Source organism: Physeter macrocephalus, chromosome 4, assembly GCF_002837175.3.
Source record: "Physeter macrocephalus isolate SW-GA chromosome 4, ASM283717v5, whole genome shotgun sequence".
Lineage (NCBI taxonomy): Eukaryota > Metazoa > Chordata > Mammalia > Artiodactyla > Physeteridae > Physeter > Physeter macrocephalus.
This window is the reverse complement of record NC_041217.1, coordinates 59468660-59489097: the sequence shown is the minus strand read 5'-3', so window position 1 is coordinate 59489097 and position 20438 is coordinate 59468660. Positions and strand designations below refer to the sequence as shown.

Sequence of the window (20438 nt, the reverse complement as noted above, 5' to 3'; positions counted from 1 at the left end):
ACAGTTCCCATGGCAACAGCCTCCTCCTCGGAGGTCTTTGTTGCCTGCCCAAACTTTGATCTCTGAGAGTGGCTGTTGCTGTTTCTCTCAGAGATTTACAAACAGAGGAAGAGGGGGAAAGAATTGGAGGAGAAGAAAGAAAAGTTGACTCCTGGCAAAAGGGAGAGAAGGAATTAATTACCGAGTCACACTCTAGCCATAAATCTGGGGGTTACTCCTTTGGAACATCTTTCAATTTGGGCTGTGCCCATATTTTCCTTTGCAGACTTGATTATACTTCAGATATCTTGGCTTCACATGAAAGACATCAAGGGGAGTTGATTCCTCTAGGAGGATGGACCTACCCTATCTATCTTCAGATTTCCTGAAGAGCTGAGATAACTGTACTGCCTCCCATGAAAGGGGGGACACAAAACTTATAATGGGAGAGAGCTTTTTAGGCCTCAGCCCCACTGGCTTTTCTCCCAGCCCTCTCTCCTAGCTCTGGCCTACTCTGCCCTGAGCTTACCTAGATGCCTCTGTTGGTTTTGGTTTTGAGAAGAACCAGAAAACTGTTGAAGGGGTGGAGGAGGAGGAGGCAGAAAAGTCAACCAGGCATCAACTAGCATCTGATTCTGGTTAATGGCTGCCAAAAATGAGCTTTCTACCAACTGAGCAGTGGAGTGGGGTTTGTGGTTGCTCCAAAGACTAGGGATCATGCCTTTTACCCTTTGCAGGAAGCCTCTTCTGGCCTTCAGACCTCTCCATTGCATAATCGCAACCTTGCTCTTTGATAGGCACCATGCGATAGAGTCAGTTTTGCTTCAAGCGTGATTTGTATTTGAATTATGATTTAACTTTTAACCAGTGTTTTTTGCATACTATGTCCCTAGCACAGTGAGGATACAAAATTTTAAAATGGCACTGTTTTGTCCCTATGAAAATTACTGTCTTTTGGTAAAGATAAGTATTATATTTCTGAAGCAATGAGAGAACAATACAAGAAAAGATTAAAACTATATTTGATATTAAATATCTAGGCTACTGATTCTCAAGAGGGGCCTCTTTGGACCCCCCAGGAGATACTTGGCAATGTCTGGAAACATTGTGGTTGTCCCGTCTTGTGGGGTACCATGGCACCTAGTGGATAGAGACCAAGGAGCCTGTTGAATATCCTACAATGCACAGGGCAGCCCTCCTACCCCCAGCAAAGGATTATCCGGCCCCAAATGTGAATGGTGCCAAGGTTGCAAAACCCTGAACTTGACCAAAGGTCAATCTGGATTCTGGATAAGGTCCACTGTGAAGAGCACAGGCTTTGGAGTCAGGTATCTGTGGACTCAGTGCAGCAATATAACCTTCAGTAAGTCAATGTTGAGGAGTCTCAGTTTCCTCATCTGTAAAAATGGGGGAGGGAAAATGAAAGTTACATGGAAGACCTAGTATGAGGATTAAATAACACAGAATATGAACTCAGTAAATGTCAGTTCCCTTCTCCTACCTTTTCCTATCCCCCACATCTCATTGCCAGGATGTCATCCCTAATTTGAGGGAACCCTCTTTTGGGAATTCTGTGTTCTGGGACTCCTCCTAGAGAGCTGATTTTCTTTTAGCCCATTCCATGGGCAGAGGCTTTAATGAGCCATCTGTTAATTGGCAATCCTATTACTAATAGATTCATGTTTTCTCAGTGACATCTGTGCAGTGCCTTGCCAGTGGTGACCCTAATCAGCCCTGTGGGAATCTTCCTGCTAGTGGGTTTCAGGGTGTTCTGTCCCAGCATGCAGACTTTTGGTTGCTATGTTTTGGTAGCTGTTGGAAGCCCCCGTTTCTCAGTTAATTACAGGGTGTTTACTACCTAACCTAAATACAAGGATTAGGTCACACAGGCCATTTGATGAAGTCTGGAAGGGTTTGGGGAACACCTAAGACTTGGATTAGAATCTGGATGGGCCTGGAAAGACTTTTGATAGTGTGACCTTATAATTTATTGTCCAAATTAGAATACTCTTGAGAGTGAAAAGCGGAGACTTTTAATAATTTATGTCAGGACAACAGGCATACTGGTATGATCGTCACCCCATCTTTAGAGATGATCACCTGGAAAGTTTGTTTTTTTTGTTTTTTTGTGTTTTTTTTTGCGGTACGTGGGCCTCTCACTGCTGTGGCCTCTCCCGCTGCGGAGCACAGGCTCCGGACGCGCAGGCTCAGCGGCCATGGCTCACGGGCCCAGCCGCTCCGCGGCATGTGGGATCTTCCCGGACCGGGGCATGAACCCGTGTCCCCTGCATCGTCAGGCGGACTCTCAACCACTGCGCCACCAGGGAAGCCCAAAGTTCTTTTTTTTTGATTGAAGAGAACAGAAGATCCAGAGGAGCTGGGATCAAATTAGTTTCAGCTCACCTTCACCTGCTGCACCCTGGATGTTAGCTGGCATTCTAATTATGGGGACCTAGGGATGTGCACATCTCCATTCATTTACTAGAAGCAAAGGGGCCCAGCAAAGAGGTGGTGGTTTGCAGTAACAGTTGTTCACTGAAAAACGTGTGCTGTGATTTCTGACGGGTAAACGATGTCCTTTAAGGTTCTTCACTAAACTGTTGTGAAGAGAACAAATGAGGTGTGGAAGGCGCTGTTTGCCCTCCCCTCACCCCCAGCCACCCAGTGCCGCTCTGTGACTGCTCTCCCCTCCCTCCCCCTGCTCCCTCGAAGCCTTTATCCCGCCTCACTATTTTTGCTTCACTTGTTGCTCATCACTGTGGGAGGAAACTCGGCCTTCAATTAGTGAGCATTCCTGAAGCCCGCGGTTGCCGTGGTTACCCAGGCGGGAGCTGGAGCAGCTGGGTCAGCCCGCCGGCCGCATTGTAGTCGACAGAGACGGGCGGCGGCAAAAATGCGAAGCCGGTGCGCGGGAGGGAGGGGACGGGCCCCGCAGAGGGGAGGCCCTGGAGGCCCGCGGGAGAGCGGGTGTCGCCGAAAATCGGCTCAACCCTGGGAAGAAAGAATGGCAGCCCTTGAAAGCCGGTCAAGAGACAGCCATGGCATTTTTCTCCAAAGCCAGCCGCCGCTATTCAAGTGTGCAGGTTTGAGTTCACACGGTGCAGTGCCTCAGAATTTGCTCTGGGAAATGCTCCATGCTCAAGCCCCTCACACCGAGAGGGGGCTGGCCACGGAGGAAAGGGCGGGAACTCTGACAATCCGAGACCTACCAAGCTGTGTGCCCCTCTGTGTCTGCCGTGGACCACCTGGGATTTTTGGGTTAAGGATACTAGCCGTTCTTGATATCTTTGCATCTGAAATGTCTGTACAGGTCTGATGGTTGGGACACAGGGAGCTCAGGAAATCACACTGGGCACCAAGAAACTCAATTTCCTCCTTCCATTAAATCCCACCCTGCTCCATATCATTTTGGAATCAAATCTAACTGTCTTAGTCATTTCATCTCAGGCCAAGCTGAGCACGTTATATTACTTATAACACTTTGCATCTACTCACTCTTGAGGGCTAGGGGGTTGGATCACTATAGCACTTTGCAAAGGCAGAGTGCTTTGCAATCATTTTTATTATTGTTTATTAGTTTATAGCAGCATGGTGAATGCCTTTTAATTAGCTCATACTGTGTTATGATGTATTCAGTAATCATTTTCTGGTCACAGGTTTAAAAGGTGCTGAAATTGTTAACCATCTCCAACACTCCTATATCCAGACATTATACTTTAATTATGTAAGTAGAGCAGTAATGCCACAAACACAAATTTCTGTGTTGCTCACTGCAGATACTAGGAGATTAGAAATGCTGTACATGTCTAACATTTCTAAATTAAGAATAAGCAAAGCTTGAGGGGGAGTGAGATACTGGGGAAAAAAGATAGGGATGGGGGTGAGTAGACCCAGGTTCTACTCCTGGTTTATTAGTCAGCTGTGTGACTTTGGGTAAGATTCTTAAGCTCTCTGAGCCTCAGGTTCCTGAAAACATGGAGTGGGTTATGGATTAGATGACCTCCGAGATCCTTTCTGGCAATACAATCTGATTTTAGAATTCTGTGTGAATAGAAGTCAGTGCCTTAGGCCAAGCTTATAATCACTGCCGAAAAGCCTGAAGCATTTATTAACAGTTAATTGCAGATGGTCTGATACTACTCATTTTGTGGAGAGAATTCACTGTAAGAATTATTCACTATAATCTGAAGTGAGCTAAAACGAAAGGGACAAAAAAAGAAAAAATACACACATGAAATGCTTAAATACATAGTTTACATATAAAAGAAAGGGAGGCTATAGCCACATTTGTGATGGATAATCATAATCTTTATTTATTGAATGCATGGTTGCCATGGGAATATAGAATAAAAACAGGGATGTGTGTGCCCTTGGGAAATTTCCTATTTGGGGGGATTCCAAACAGCCATAGAAACAACTTTACACTTAAAAGGGCCAGAGAAAAACATCTGCTCTCCTCAGAGATTTAGGAGAGAAACCTTTTAGAGGGTTAGGATCTGAGAGATCAGGGGTGGATACAGTACATCCCTGAAAATGGATCCAGGGCATCTTAGGAAAGCCTGGAAGTGGGATGAAGCCCAGATGTGCATTAAGCAGAAGGGAAAAGAAGGGAACCTCAAGAAGCTGGGGAAGAAAAACATTCTAGATCATCCTGAACAGAAGGTTCATTTGTATGATATATTGGCAAAACTGAAAAGGACTCCAAGTTAGTACGTTTCAAAGAAATGAATGGAGATAACTATGCTGTCAGCAGTGTTGACATCACAAGGACAAAGGAAGTATTGTTTTCCCTTCTTTTCATAAGGTCCAAAGCATTAAATAATGTGTCTTTTGTCATCAAGTAATTGAGTAGCAGATCTAGGATCTGAAAACAAGTTTGTCCTACATCTAGAACTTGGACTAATGATCAGAGCTTGGATTTAAGTTTTAAGACTAGAGACAAAAACCAACTTGGGGCGCATATTGTATCTCTCTGCAATGGCTGCCTTGAAAATACCCTAGCCTCGTGGCTTTCAGCTTGTGGAGGTGGAATGAGGTGGTGCTTCAATCCCCTGAGATGGCAAGATGGCATTTGGGGATATTCCAGTGAGTAGAGGATGCTCCTGGCATTGAGCCCTGAGTCCAGGGGTGCTAAACATTCTCCATTACATGGAATAGTGCTGAATGAATGAATGATTCCTTCATATGCTCATTAAGAGTCCATTTGAACTGGATAAAAGGCACTAACATGAGAAGTTAATCAGAAGTCCAGCCAGAAGCCCAGCATGGAAAACAATGGGGATTTACTACTGGGAAAAGTGCAAGGTCCTGATGGGTGAGGTGCCTCCTCATGCCACGCTGTTGGGGAGGCAGAGGGGTTTCCATCCTGCTAGTGGAGGCACATGTAAAGGAATCACGGCAGCTGAGAGACAAGTGCTCTCATGAAACTGGGGGCATGGAGGAGGATGCAGCCTCTCAGGGCAGTATTCTTACACGGCTCTTTTGGAACATATTTCAGAGTCTTGTAGACTGTGTGTGGTAAGAATTTGAGTGAAGCAGAAGATTGAGAAGTTCATTAGCTGGTTATCATTAGCTGGTAAAGAAGGTAAGTACATCCTGCATTGAGGGCCTGACTGGCCAAGAAAAGGGTATCAGAACCTTGGGGAAATGTCACCGGGACATGGTTTGTTGTGAAATATGTGAAGATAATGCCATGGGTAGGAGAGGAGTGGGAAACCAGGCAAGGACTGTGTCTCTGGGGGAAGGCCTCATGACTGGGGGAACCTGATGTCAAAAATGCAAAAAAAAACAAACAAAAAAAAGCTAATGAAAACAGGGGATTTGGCAGGAAGAAAGTCCTTTGACCTTGGTAAGTCATGTGACCCTGAAGCAGAGAAGTAAAGCCGAATTCTTAGCCTCACACTGCTGGACAAGCTACGTGGGCGAGCCTGAGGCTTTCAAGCATAGGGATCAAGTCTTGTTCCTCTCTGCGTCTCCACCAGGCACAATATACATTTCTTTGTTGAATGAATGAATTGGAGACATTCCAGAAGTGAACTTCTTCTCAGGAATATGTACCGAGAGTTCAGCTGGGGATAACTTCAAGGTGTCAGTGGCAGAAAACAGCTGAAACAGGGAATTATATAGGTAAAATCTGTAAGTTGTTTTATTAAAAGTGATTGTTTCTGCCCTCGTCATTCAACCCAAAATACATGAATGTTTTGGGCTATGATGTTTGTGATGGTATGGAATGATACTGACACTTGCATGTGTGCGTGTACAAACTAGTAGTATGCCTGATTCATTTGGTCTATTCATATGGAAATTTCTTAAAAGTAATAGATTCTGCAAGGTTTGGGAAAAACTCTTTGAAGTGCTTATGTGAAAACCGTATTTTCTACTCATAGTTTGAGCTGGGGTTTGAAAAGAGTAAATGTGGCTTTCTATTTGCTGGGTCTGTTTTCCATCCTTTTCTTAGACATTAAAGTGACTTGTAATTGCCACTCTAACTGAATCCTGGAAGAATGACAGTGATTCACAAGTGTTGGTAAAGTGCTGCTGAAATCTGGAATGTATTTTCTGCAATTGTTTGGACTCTGTAACATCAGACCTTCATTGGATGTGACAGAATAGAATAGAGTAGAATAGGAAGAAAAGTTAGAGCATTTCTAACTGGCAACAGCATTTTTTAGGAATTGTTAAGCAAGAAGCTGGAAGCAAAATGACTTTTAGAAATATAGGATTCCAGCATAAATTCACTTTTTAAAATGCCTTTAGCTCTTAGAAAATATAGGTCATGTTATAAAAGCCAGAGAGCTTTGCTCTCTCTCTCCCTCTCTACTGTTGACATAACATAGTGGTATAATCTGCTATCCCCAAACTCCTACTATGTTCTGAATTCTGAAGACATTTAATTTTACCCACTTTACTGCCAAAGTCTGTCACCCACACCACCCTGGGGCTAACACTACACAGGTGCATTATGGGAAGGCTTCACCATCTTCTGAAGTGTCAGCTATTGGCCATTGCTTCAGGGAGAATGAGAAGCTTGATGTATGTCTTTCTGTTGTAGTGACAAGCTTTGTGAATCTCCTGTCCATGTTTCTTATTTTAACTTTTTCAATTACACGTGTAAAAAAAAATCTAAAAAATGAAAGCCCCTTCATTGTTCTTCCATGATGCCCATTCCAGTGCCCCAGAAATAAGGGCTAACAATTTGGTGTGTCATACTGTTGCTTTCAGATTTTAATTTGAACATAGGTGCCTAGAGCTTATATTCACTAACATTCTGTGTGCAGAAGTAGTGTCAGAACACCATCAAGGTGTTGTTCTAAACAGCATGTGGGGAAATCCAGCTTTTGTGTTTTATCCATCATAATTATATCTGTGTATATATACCCCGCAGTGGTTGCAAGCACATGACCTCTGGGTTCTATACAGTCCCAAAACATATTTTGTATGGCTTGTCCCGTGATTTTTAAAAATCTATGAATCAGTTGCCAACATTTGAAAATCAGGATATTTCACATAAAAATCTGGGGTGTGGCTAATCTTGAAAAATAGGAAGATTTGCAACCCTGAAGACACAGTTCTGTGAGGCAACAATTGGCTAGAGGTGCATAGAAAAAGCCCCTACAGACACAATATGCCATTTGCCACATGCCCAGCTGCTCCCAGTTGTATTACATTTGACCAGCTGCACTTGTTTGCATTATCTACTGGTCCGTATAAATATATGGAATTGAGTTTGCAACTCTGATCACTGAGTATCAGATTTGAGAACTGAAAATGTTATGGATAGGGTGACCATATAAATAATTGTCCAAATTAGAACACTTTGGAATTAAAAGGGGTGCTATTAATAATTACACCAGGACAACAGGCATAAACCAGGACTGTCCCAGACAAACCAAGATGTATGGTCTCCCTATTTATGGATCTCTTCATTCAACCGCTTCATTTGACTAATGAGAAAATTGAGTCCTAGAAAGAGGAAGTAATCTGTCCATAGTGGTCACCAAGTAAACTAATGTCAAAGCTGCCTTCAGTACCCTGACTCCCAGTCCACTGCTTACTCCAATAGAATATGCTCTATATAATATGTGTGAGTACCATATCCTCCTTGAATGTGTGGATTTTTTTCTAGTTAATTATTATCACATAGCTAATTTCCTGTGAGAAATTGTATACAGATCAATAGCTTATATCATCAATAACATTTCTGTTATGAATGTAATTAATGATTTGGGCTACAGCACATATAGGGATGTTTAAAACAGTGGTAGGCTTGAGAACTAGAGAGTAAACACAATAAAAGCTTCTCATTTTACTACATACAATAAGATATATTTAGAAGTACTAATTGTCCATATTAAAAAAAAACCATTAAGTAAACATCTGATAACTGCCTTGCTAAAAGCACAGTATATTGACTTTTTAAAAAAATATTGACTTCTTGATCATTGGCTGTTGGCTGTAATTAATACTAATTATGCCTTTAAGAGATGTCCAAGATCTCAAATCCTTGACCACCCGTCTATTGCCTTGTTGAGCTTCCAAGAGATATTTGTACAGAGAACATTCCATGTGAGACCAATGCATGCTCTTAATCACTTGCTTGGACTTTGGCCCCAAATCCCTGTCTGGTCGCCTATCCCTAGGGAAAAGGACTAGACCACGTGTGAGCCTTGGGGAACCTCCTAGCCTTTCATGTTGGCTTAGGCCAAAGGCTATCCCATCTCTCCTTCAAGATGCCCTTTTCCAATTACCTGCTTGGCTCCCACTTGTCTTTCCAAGAGACCTCGCAAGCACCAAACCACTCTTACCGTGTCAGCTGCGCAAGATGGAAGACAGAAAGAAGGAAACCCTTCTTGCCAAAACCTAAAACAGAGCTAACTTCAGGACTTCCCTGGTGGTCCAGTGGTTAAGACTCCGAGCTTCTACTGTAGGGGGCACGGGTTTGATCCCTGGTTGGGGAACTAAGATCCCACATGCTGTATGGCGTGGCCAAAAAAATAACTAAATAAAAAATAAAACAGAGTTAACCTAGTGGCCCACTCCATGCTTTCTTTTCCTTGGAATGTACTCTGGTACTGATTAACTTTTCAAATGTGGGACCATTACCCATGCAGCAGACATGACTGGGACACATTTTACCACACTGGCCTTGTATAGTTGAGGAGAGCCAAGAAAAATAAAGTGAGCAAAGAGCCCTTTTACCTGACTCCCTAACACCTTGCCCCTGCTGCAGCATCCTCTCCTAGTGCCTTGGAAGAACTTCTTTTTCTTTGACTTTTGTCAGAGCTGCTTTTCTATGGGGTGATTTGATAGAGGAGAGGATCAGTGACCAACTATGACCTTTAGACTCAAAATATAAACCACACACATGGGTAAGTTTTTCTCTAATGCACCTCAACAAACTTCAACAGGAAAAGTTGTTTTCTAATGAACCAAGGAGACCAGACCCCTAGAGGTGTTTTCTAATGGTGATGTGTGGCTACAGAGCCTTTGAAGTATTAATATTTTAGCTACATTGGTTCAAGTCAAAATATTATGAAGGTAATTTCATCTTTTTTTAAAAAAACAATTTTAATGTGATTACTAGAAAAGCTAAAATTACTTGTCGCTCACATTATATTTCTACTGGACAGAGCTGTTCTAGAAGCATATGTCATGCCCATAAGTGAAGTAAGATTCAGTTGCAGGCTTAGGAACCATAGTGACCTTTTGCCATCACAAGCCTCAAAGGAAGTGAGTTTGCTAGTTGTTTCCTAGTGCAACTTGTTTCTTATTAGCAAGGCTGCACTGTGATAGAGAGAACCTGGTACAGGGCAGAAGTCCTATTACAGCCTTTGTATTTACCTGGATAGGAGAACATGGTCGAAGCATTCAGCACTTCTTTCTATATAAACCAGGCTAGTTTTTAAAAGGACTAATCTCCTCCTCAACCTCTTCCAGTGTGTTGTTTCCTGCACAGCTCTTTGCTTCCCAGAGCCCCGAGGGGCACCTGTTCTGACACCAGCCCTTAAGCTTCTGTGCCATATCACACAGAAGGCACTTGGGTCCATACCATGCCAGCTGTGGGTGCCATATGGAAAAGCCATACCATATACATATGTACAGAGTATTTCTGAAGCCAGAAGGAGTGTCAAAGAGTGTATAACTGATCTAGCTTTATCATTTCCTTGCCTTTGAAAACTTTAATCATTGAAATATCTTTAGGCTATAAATAGAATCATGTAGGGAGATAATTCTGAGTTAAAACCAAATATGTACTTTTGTTTTTATATGGACATGGGACTGTGTATGGATGTATGAAAATGTAGGTTGAACGTTTGGATACAGACGGGTTTGACTTTCCAATAATATACGTGGAGTAGGATGTATAAATGAACGGAGATGGTATATGTCGGTCTGCTCAAGCAGGGTTTTTCATATTTGAAGCAGAGATTTCCTCCTTCTATAATAGTTGGAGAGAAATTTCTGTTCCTGCGTCTGCCTGGTTTAGGTGCAGAGTTCTTAGATGGCTGCCAAAGATTGATGGAAAAGGTCATTCTCTTGACTGAGTCCAGCCTTGGTGATGTGCGTCTCATGACACAGACAGCATGGATCAATGGCCCCATGTAGGGATGGTGCTAACTGGAGCTAGGCTTCAGGCTGTGTTTTTCCTTTGGAGTAACCTCTTTACTTCTTCTTTTCCTTCCACTTCTTTTAGGCAGGACAGGGCTGCTTGCTGATCTCTTGCCCAGTTTTGCTGTGGAGATTATGCCAGGTATTCAGTCATTTAACTCTGTATTTGCTTAATTTGCTATCCCTCCATCTGTCTTGCTTCTGCATTAGTTACTAATTGCTCCTTTAATTTATTTGTACATTTGTCTATATATGTCTGTGGTATTTTCCAGGATGAAATTAAGCCCATTGGAAGAGCCTTCAAATTGTATTTCTTCTGTTACTAGGCCCTAAAAGAATAATGGTAATTAAAAGTAGGCTGAGATGGGGACCCAGTCCTTCAGTGTCAGGTATGCAGGCCTTTTCGCAATCTCAGTATCTCAGCTGCACCCAGATAGCTATAAGTATCCTTAACGGAGTGGTTATTAATCTGCATTCCTTATTCCCTAAGTTTTATGTTTACCCATTCATTAGTGTACAACCATATTACTCTGAATTGCCTTTTATAACTTTATCAAAACATTTTTTCAAACCTTATGAAAGCTATGCACCCCTCTTCCCTTGAAAAGTACACATTTAGAGATCTACATTGCTTTGTATACAATTTCAGGGGCTTCTTGGCCCCCTAAGTCCCTGGGGTCCATGGACCCTATGTCAAGGACACCTGCACCGAATTTACACCTCTGTCTTTTTATGTAGCTTCTGTTGAACATACCAGCTAGACAAGCCAACATTAGTTTGATGCTGCACTATAGCCCATCATGGAAGGAGGATTAGAGAGAAACAAGAATGAACTATGGGAGAGGACATATCCAAAGGCAGGGAATAGGAAAGGATATGATTCAGCCTTGCTTTGGAGAGCTTCTGCCAAAGGGTTAAGAGCTGCTTAATAATTGAGAGCAAAAGAGAGAAACAAAATAATCCTGGCGATTGGTTTTGACTTGATTCAGGTTTAAAGAAGCATCCAGAGTCTTCACAGTTGAGCTTCACTAATTATTCTTCCATGAATTCTCCTGATCCTTTCTCATTAGCTGGCCAACCCAAATACAGACATTCTTTTTACTGATGTTGATCCCAAGGACGCAAATAGATATTTCTTTGTGATCCGCCTTATCCAGAGTTCCATCCATTTGTACGCATTTGCTCATCACAAAAAAACAATGTTACACTGCATTGCTTCATACTAGATGTTATATCCCACAGTCCCAAGGAAAAGTTACTGTATTTTTCATATCTTGTCCTGGTCTCCTGAATTTCTCTCCCTTTTGACTCCAAGAATCCTTTCATGGATAACATTCTTTGTTTCTCCAAGGTAACCGCCAGTCTTTTATCCTTGACTGCCTGACCCAAGTTGTAGCCACCATACCACACATCTCATCTAATTCTCAGGGCCCATATCTTATCTCAGGCCGCATTGTGTTATTATGTTAGTGCTAAGGCACAGGCCAAAGCCCTCAACTATCTGCTGTCCTCAGCAAGAATGCTCTCCAGAACATTCTAGCTGGGCACAAGGCCTTCTCACTTCCTTCCTGAATAGAGGGTGACATGGTTATTTTGAATGTATTTCTGATGGGTGAGTGAGGAGGACCATTCGGGAAACGTAAGTTGTTTGTTTCCCCTCTGAGGAAATTATGTTCTAAACAAAGGTCAAATAACTTTATCATGATCACAAAACCCTTTATATAACCAAAATATCATATTCTCAAGCTCCAACTGAATGTTCCATTTCACTGAAGGAATATTTAATAACTAAAATTCAAACAAAACAATGTGTACTTGAAGTTGATTGCAAAGGAATTTTTGCTAGATGGTTTTCAATCAAAATGAATTGCTTTAATCTTTTGCTTTGGATCCTATAGCCAAGTCCCCAAAGCATGACATCAGGTCACTCCAGGGCCACAGTCATTTTTATCTAAGCCAAATGGATTTGTTTCCTTTCTCTTAATCTCTTGGATGGGCAAATGAATTAAATTCACGTTCAGCCTCTGGCAGAGCAGTGAAAATAGCAGACGTTAACAAACATGGTCAGATATACACGTGAGAGCCTTCCCAGTCATCACAGTCCTGAACCACTTTAGTCCGTAGCTATGCTGGCTGTGTAGCGTGGTCAGCTGGAGTGTGATCAAACCGTTCTTGGGGAACAGGGACAGTATCTTCTCTTCGGAGCCTATGTCTCTAGTTTTCTTTAGCAAAGGGTTTTGATCTCAGCCCTGATGCTGAGTACAGGAAAGATGTTAAGAGGCAGTCAGTAGGGAAAGCAGATGAATACACAAGGGACATGGACCACCTAAATATGTTCTGATTTAGACCATACAGACATAGAGAACTTTTTCTCAGGACTTACACTTTTAGGGACAAGATTAACTTGGCTACAAAACATACGAATTCACAGAACCCACCACTTTGTAGCTCAGGAAGCAGAGTTCCCCTCTACCTAGCCAGGAATCTCTGCTCTTGTCCCATACTTGTTCTGACATTACAGTTGGTAAGGTAAAAGCCCTTTTTCCAGGAAGGGGCCCTAAAACTCCCCCATCCCTTTGTACTGGTCATTATGTGTGCTCAGTATGACCCCGGTAACCTTCCTTGCTCTCCACGCCCCAGCCCTGGGAGAGTCTGCACCTCTCACTCTCAGAGTTCCTCCTTAGTCTGGGGGCTCTGTGCCCTGTTACGAGATACTGTCTTCCCCCAGGTCCTTCCCACTCGCTCATCTCACAGGGAGACACTGATGAGAGGGTGCCTGTCCCTGCAGGGGGCCGCCTCGAGTGTGGGTTTCTCTGTGCGTCCTTCCAGAGTGGGTGTTTGTTGGCCTGGTGATCCTGGGAATCTTCCTCTTCTTCGTCCTGGTGGGGATCTGCTGGTGCCAGTGCTGCCCTCACAGCTGCTGTTGCTACATCCGCTGCCCATGTTGCCCAGATTCCTGCTGCTGCCCGCAGGCCTGTGAGTAAAGTGATGAGTGTGGAGATGGAGAGTGATCAAAATAAATGTCACCTCTCCATCAGACAGCTATGTGCCCCGAGCGCCTTCTCCACCGCCTTTCCTTCCACCCCAAAAGCGATCGTTCCAGACTCTCCTCTGCTGGGAGCCCCCGGCTTCCTGAGATGACCATTCTTGTTTGCCTTCTCACCTACAGGCACCTCTCCATGCTTCTGATTTACACCTATCACCCCTGCATTTGGAATCCTCACTGACACTATTGCTGAAAGGAAGGGCAGGTTCAGGATGGTGAGGTTGCGGGGTAAGGCTTTTGCCCTCTCCTCGGGCATGCAAACTAGAGAAAACCGTCTCTGGTCATGCCTTGTGCGTGCAGAGAACTCCTCTTTTTTACCAACAGCGTGTGCAAATCACAGCCTTTGGGTCCCATCCAGACACAGATGAGTTGTATTTACTCCTATGACAAAATGGTCCACAAAGGAACTAGTCCTCCTTTGGGGATTCACAATTTTACCTCCCTGGCCAAGCCCATATAGGCAGTAAGTTTGGCACCCTGCCATAAACGTCTTGAAGGAGAGAGACACAATGTGTATCTTTCATATCCTTAGGAACACAGCAGTTTCCCGGCGAGGAGTCAGATTGTTTGCTCTGCTTTTGAGCTCACAGAGCGGGGCCGTGTGTCAGCACATAGCTGGCTTTGCCTCTCTAGAAGAGGTTAGGAGCCTCCTGGAAGCAGCTCTGGGCAGCCCCAGTGCTAGGCCTCCTCCAGAGGGGCTGAGGCAGCCTACAGCAACGTGGTTAAGAGTGGGCTGCTTCTGTCACAGGGGAGGCTGCTCTGACAGCTCCCAGCACTTGTTAATTACTCAGTTGCCAGGTTCTACTAAACACTGTAATTCCTTATGTCATCGCTGGAGGAATCCAAGAGAGTGGGGGAGAGGGGTTCCAATGAATCAGTTCAGGACTAGTAGAACACACACACACACACACACACACACACACACACACACACACACACGCCCGCGCATACATCCAGGAGCTCCCTTAAGCACACCCTCAGGAATTTTTGGTGTGAGGGTTGTGGAGGGTGGGATGATGTAATCTCTCTAGCTCTTCATCTCCCTCCACAGTGTATGAAGCAGGGAAAGCAGCAAAGGCCGGGTATCCTCCCTCTGTCTCCGGTGTCCCCGGCCCTTACTCCATCCCCTCTGTCCCCTTGGGAGGAGCCCCCGCATCTGGCGTGCTGATGGACAAGCCGCATCCACCTCCCCTGGCACCAAGTGACTCCACTGGAGGAAGCCACAGTGGTAAATCTAGTTCCCGACTGCCCTGCCCCATGCTCCTGTCCGGCTTCCACTCTGGTTTCTTGCTGATGAGAACCATCAGTTCGGTGACGCTTCTTTGGACAATGATTATGTCCATTCTGGAAATGGGAGCCTGCCAGCTGTATCAGATATCTCCTGGAATGCATGCCAGGCTTTCCAAGGGCTGCAGGACATTGCTGCCCCTTGCTTTCTTCCCAGGCTCCTCAATAACTAAAATTATAAGAAAAAGAGGCAAGGTGTACCCCTTGCATGTTGATCATTCAATTAATAAATAGTTATCTCTTCCCTACCTAGTGCTCAGGACTCTACCAGGTACTATGAGGAACACTCAGAAGTGTAGGACAAGGTTTGTCTAACAAGCAGGGTGGCCCAGCCAGGGAAAGAAAATGGACCTTTAGTACGACAATTAGATGCTAAAGCGTCTGGTACTGGGAGTTCAAAGGAGAAAGAGCTGGGATGGTTACAGAGCCTTCAGGGAAGAGGGGAGATTAGAGCTGGGCCTAGAGGAACGAGAAGGATTAGGAAAGCAGAGACATACACAGGCCAGCACGGTGGAAGCCCAGAGCTAAAAGAACACAGTGTGTGTATTTGACAGTGTCTAGCTTGTCTGTCTGACTGGAAGACAGTGGAAGAATATGGTGGAGCCAGATTAGGGAGGGCCTTGAAACCCCTCCCAGAAGAGCTGGGGCTTGGTGCCATAGCGAATGAGATCCACTGCAGGCAGGTTCCTGAGTGGAGAGGTGACATGTTGCCAAAGCAAGTGGTAAGTAGGAGAGAGTAGAATCAGAGACCTTGAGCTGAGGTGTGATTGAAGTGGGACATGTGAGTGTCTGGATTATGATGGAGACAATGGGCATTGAAATGAGTGGATGAATCTAAGAGATGCTTTGAAAGAGCAAGCAGTTAGATGTTAGGAGGCTTCAAAATGAGCCCAGTTGTCTAGTGGTGCATATCCTAGACAGAAATGAGATAACCGGTAAGGAGAGTTTATTTGGATGAAGATTAGCCCCATTGAGGGCATGATGAATTCAAGGTTATAGGCAGGGGTAGAGGAGTATAGAGACATTAAAATGTAGCCTTCCTGGAGGCATCTGAACAGGACTACAGAGTAGTAAAGGTTTGAACTGTGTATGTAGTATGTTTAGGAGGTGATTTTTAAATCCCTAGGTGTGAATGAGCCACTAGGGTTGATGAAACAGACATTTCTCCCCTGGAGGTGTCTGGACGGCCTTCAATGGGGAGCAGGGAAGAATGTCTACTCCATTTAATGAACTGTCAATGCTCCACCCTGGAAGGAGTGGATATCCTCAGTGAGTAATTGGTATTTGTGTTTTTTCTCTCTCAGGAACTATTAGCAGGATTCTGACGTCTGAGACTGGGAATGAGTCACAGACTGAGAAGTAAAAGTTAATGATCAAGGACACACAGGGTATTAGAGAGATAAATACAATACAGTCCATTGCCCCCAAGGATGCAGTGGGCAAAAGAGGCATTAATAGGACTTGTCTCATGCTCTGTTTGCAGCTTGCCTTTTCCCCCCAGTCTTCTGTCTCCTTCCTTCCCATCAGAACCCTTTCCCTCTTACTTTTTATTGAATGGATTCTCATAATAAAATGACTCTTATTCATAGCATGGCAAATACTTCTTCTCTCCTGTTTTCAACCTGTTTCCAGTTCCTGCTTTTGCATGCAGTTCAGTCATTTTGGCTCCATCCTGCCATACTAACCAACTGCAATTAGAAGTGGGTTAAAAAATAGAAAATAAAAATTATTTCCCATAGCAGGAAATTCCAAGGTAAGGTGGTTCTGGGGTTGGTTAATGGAACAGTTCAGGTGGCATCATTGAAGGATCTTGTTCTTTCCATCTTTTGTTCTGGCATCCCGAGTGCATCCTCTGTCCTCCCGGGCTGGCTCCGCTCCAGATTCCATGATGACTGCCACAGTCCCAGATACTAACTGCATTCAGAGATGGAAGAGTTATGCTCCTTCCTTGTGCTCCTTTTCTCAAGAGTGAGCAAAACTTTTCCAGAAGCCTCTTCTCCTTCCAGCAGACTTCTCCATGTAATTTTATTGGCAAGAGTTGTGTCCTGTCTCCATTCCTAAACCAGATTGGCTTGGACCAACCAAGACTCATCTTTTAGGCCAAAACACCTGTTCACCTTGGAAATGAACAAAGTCAGGATTCTGTTAGCAGGGGAAAAGGGGAGAATGCACAACCAGTGTTGGCCAAGCTAGTCTGGCTCATGTTATCATTTTCTGGCTCGTTGAGTCAGGAGTGAGTTCTTCATGATCCTCACTGGGCACATTTCTGTACTCATGGTCCCATGGCCAGAATTACTGATGGCATTTGGCTATCTCTCCTTTAAGAAAAATGGCTTAAGCCACTGTTCCATTGTAGATTGTTCTTTAAAGAATGTTAGAAGTGTTAAGAAATGCTGATTTATAAAGATGTAAATTTAGCCTATTTTTTATTTTTATGCTACTTCAATTTTAGGGTAATCATCTAGCAACAGTAATTTTTCAGATTACATTTGTACACAATACTCTTTTGAACACTCTGTGTAGTTGAAAAGGCATCTTTGATGAGCTACATATAGTATAGCCAGTTAGTTACCGAATGGGCAAGAGATAAGAGGCACCCTGATTCCTTCTCCCATTCTTCATAGCAGCTACCTGCTATGCTTGTTTGTTACCTCCGTTACAAAAAAAGATGACTGTCTCCTCGTGTCCTGCTCTGGAGCCATCCCCTTCAGCTTTGTCAAGGTTCTCTCTTTACTGAATCTCCATACCCCACCCCATTCCCACCTCACGTCTCCAGCCTTTCCTTCTTTAGCAACTCCTTCCTATCAGCACTCAAAACACACTCGGATCTCTCCCATTAAAATACAACAATTTGCAAAAACCCTATAGTCCTCTGATGCTACTTCCCTATCCACTTTATCCTCTTCACAGCCAAACTCCTTGATATAGTTTTGAATCTTTAATGTCTCCATTTCCTCTCCTCAACTAACTTCTGTCTTGCTATTGCTTTCACCACTCCAAAGACCAGCGCTTGCCAAGACCGCCTTATTGCTAACTCTAATGGATGCTTCTCAAAGTTTGCCCCCTTGACTTCTCAAAAGCACTTGCCACCCCTGACAACGCACTCATATTTCTTTGCCCTCAACACTGTACTTTGTAGTTTTTCCTACCGTTTTCACTATATGCTGGCTGTTCTTTTCTCTGCACATCCCCCAGATGTTGGTGTTCCTGTTTGTGCAAGGTCCTCTTCCTGGGAAATCATATCTAGTCCATGGCCTCAGTCATCATCTATATGCTGATGACTGCCAGTCTTTATCTCCATCCTCTCTCCTGATCCTCAGTCCCATATATCCACCTGCCTTTTGGACATATCCACCTTAATGTATTGCAGGCATTTCCAGCTCAACATCTATCTAGGAAATGGAATTAATCTGCTGTTTCTCAACCTCAAACCAACTCCCACATTTCTTATTTTCAGTGGATGGCACCGTTATCTACTTAGTAGCCCAAACCAGAAGCAGGGACTTGATCGTTATCTCTTCCTCTCCCTCACTTCTCTCATCCAACTGGTCACCAAGTCCTTCAGATTGGACCTCAAAATAACCTTGAATTGGTCCATCTCTACTCAACTATCCTAGTCATTGCCACCATCATCTCCCACCTTGATTAATGCAATTATCTTTTCCCTTGCTTGAATCCATTTTATTTTCACATCTACCTGGTCTCCACTCATCCTTCTTGCAAAAGAATTGAATAGGCAAGTAGGGTTCTGAAATGTCATTTTTCAAACTAATAAGGATGTGTGTCTATATATATGCCTACTGTATGTATACAGAGAATATGCAAATTTTAAGCATCACTTCTCCCACAACTGAGCTGCTGTCACCCTGGGGGTGGAATCTGGCAGCTGTTCCATTATCCATAAACAGCCTTCCTTAGCTTATTAAGATAGGACAGGAAGAACAAGGCTATATCCATGGATATCTGCCTTACAGACTTCTTTTGCAAGTTTTACAAATTGGATTTGGCTTTAAAGGGGAAATTAGCTGAAAAATAGTTGAGCCTTAATCGGGTCAGAAGTATCAACTCAAATCTTTTAACAATAAGAATTTTTGAAATTATAGTTTGGCATCAAAGTGAATATCCCAATAGTCCCTCTCCAGTAAAAATCAAAGTTGGCAAGGCTAATAAATTAGAGGAGCTGAAGTATGAAAATCCACACCAACCAAAGGACTTGGACCAGACTGAACTTCAAAAGAGAAATAAATCATCCATCGACCCTAAACTGAAATATCACCAGGAAAAAAGTCATTTTCCAAAAAATGCTGGTCTTTGGCCAATAATGTAGGACATTTCTTATTAAAATATCACCACACATCAGAGAGTTCTCTGATCTTCAGACAAATTACAGATAAAAATCGGCTTGACACCATTCTATTTGTTTTCAAATCAAGAAAAATTTAATGAATGCATACAAATTTTCCCTCAAGGAGTTTACGGTCCAGCAGAGTGGTTTCTGGGGGCTTGTGAATGGAAATAAAATGAGTGAAAAATAGAAAGGAGCATATGATAAGACTGTTCTCTGATGCCAGCTCAGAGAAGGAAAAGTCTCATCTGCTTGGAGGGATCAAGAAAGGCTTTCTGTGCTCCTGAGCATATACGTGACACAGAGCCAGGTTCTACCACGACAAGAGAATTAGTTATAGTGTGCCACCCATCGAATATACAGCTTTCAATTAAAAAAGGAAAACCAACACCTCTCAAAGGGAGAAGTGCCTAGCTTTTTAGCTACTGAAACCAAACGGATGATGCCTCTAAAGTCTAAACATCAGTACTCTGCCTCTGTCCTTTTTGACAAAGTAGAGGGATTAAGATTTCTGAAGTCATGAGCTGGTGTAACTGAGAAATCAAAGCTGAAAGTATCTAGTACAATGGTGTCTCTTTATAATGCCAGTACTGAAAGGCGAAGCTGCCGTCATCATTGAGGCTGTGAATAGTTACTGTAACTTTTCAGGGTCATGATAACCTATGCATACATGATCAAATCTGTCTCATAATGAGGAGTGCAATTTGTTATAATGACACTGAAAGCAATCTAAGCGCCGGTCCAAGTTGCAGTTAAGGGAGCATTTTCCAGCTGTTGATCAGGATGGCGGCCATCTCTCATTGCCAGGGGACAGCTGGTACATTGTTCCCTATAGCAATACTCTCCCCCCTTTATCTCAGTGTTACTGAATGTTTGCCATACAGTGCTTCACATATTAAGAACACCTAGATAAAGCCACAGCTGCAGGTAGAGTAGACCCTTCCCTAATGCCTATAAACATGCTCATTTTCTTTACTAAAAAATAATCATCAATAAAACAACAAAACTTACCTAAAGCTTTTGCTGCTCCCTCAAGCTACCATTCAAGCCTTCCCCTTCCTGGTGAAAATTCTCCAACAAACCCATCACATGGCCTTTTCTGCCTTACTTTGTAATTCTTTGTAAAATAGTTTTTATTCCTGATTTTCATTCATTCATTCATACAAACACATG

At 43.4% G+C, this 20438-nt stretch overlaps 1 protein-coding gene across 4 annotated transcripts in view; it reads left to right on the top strand.

Moving 5' to 3' along the window:
• Positions 1-20438, top strand: part of ILDR2 (immunoglobulin like domain containing receptor 2) — a 72482-nt gene that overhangs the window by 25120 nt on the left and 26924 nt on the right. For 2 of the 4 annotated variants that reach the window (XR_003679458.1, XM_028488667.1), the window contains exons 4-6: positions 10673-10729; positions 13417-13563; positions 14685-14861. The exons of 1 other annotated variant lie outside the window; for it this stretch is intronic. Coding sequence is in view for 1 of the 3 variants with exons in the window: in XM_028488667.1 (XP_028344468.1) it covers positions 10673-10729; positions 13417-13563; positions 14685-14861 (381 nt within the window). In the remaining 2 variants the exon portion in view is untranslated. The remainder of the gene's footprint in view (positions 1-10672; positions 10730-13416; positions 13564-14684; positions 14862-20438) is intronic. One more of the 4 variants, XR_008616977.1, reaches the window with a different exon arrangement.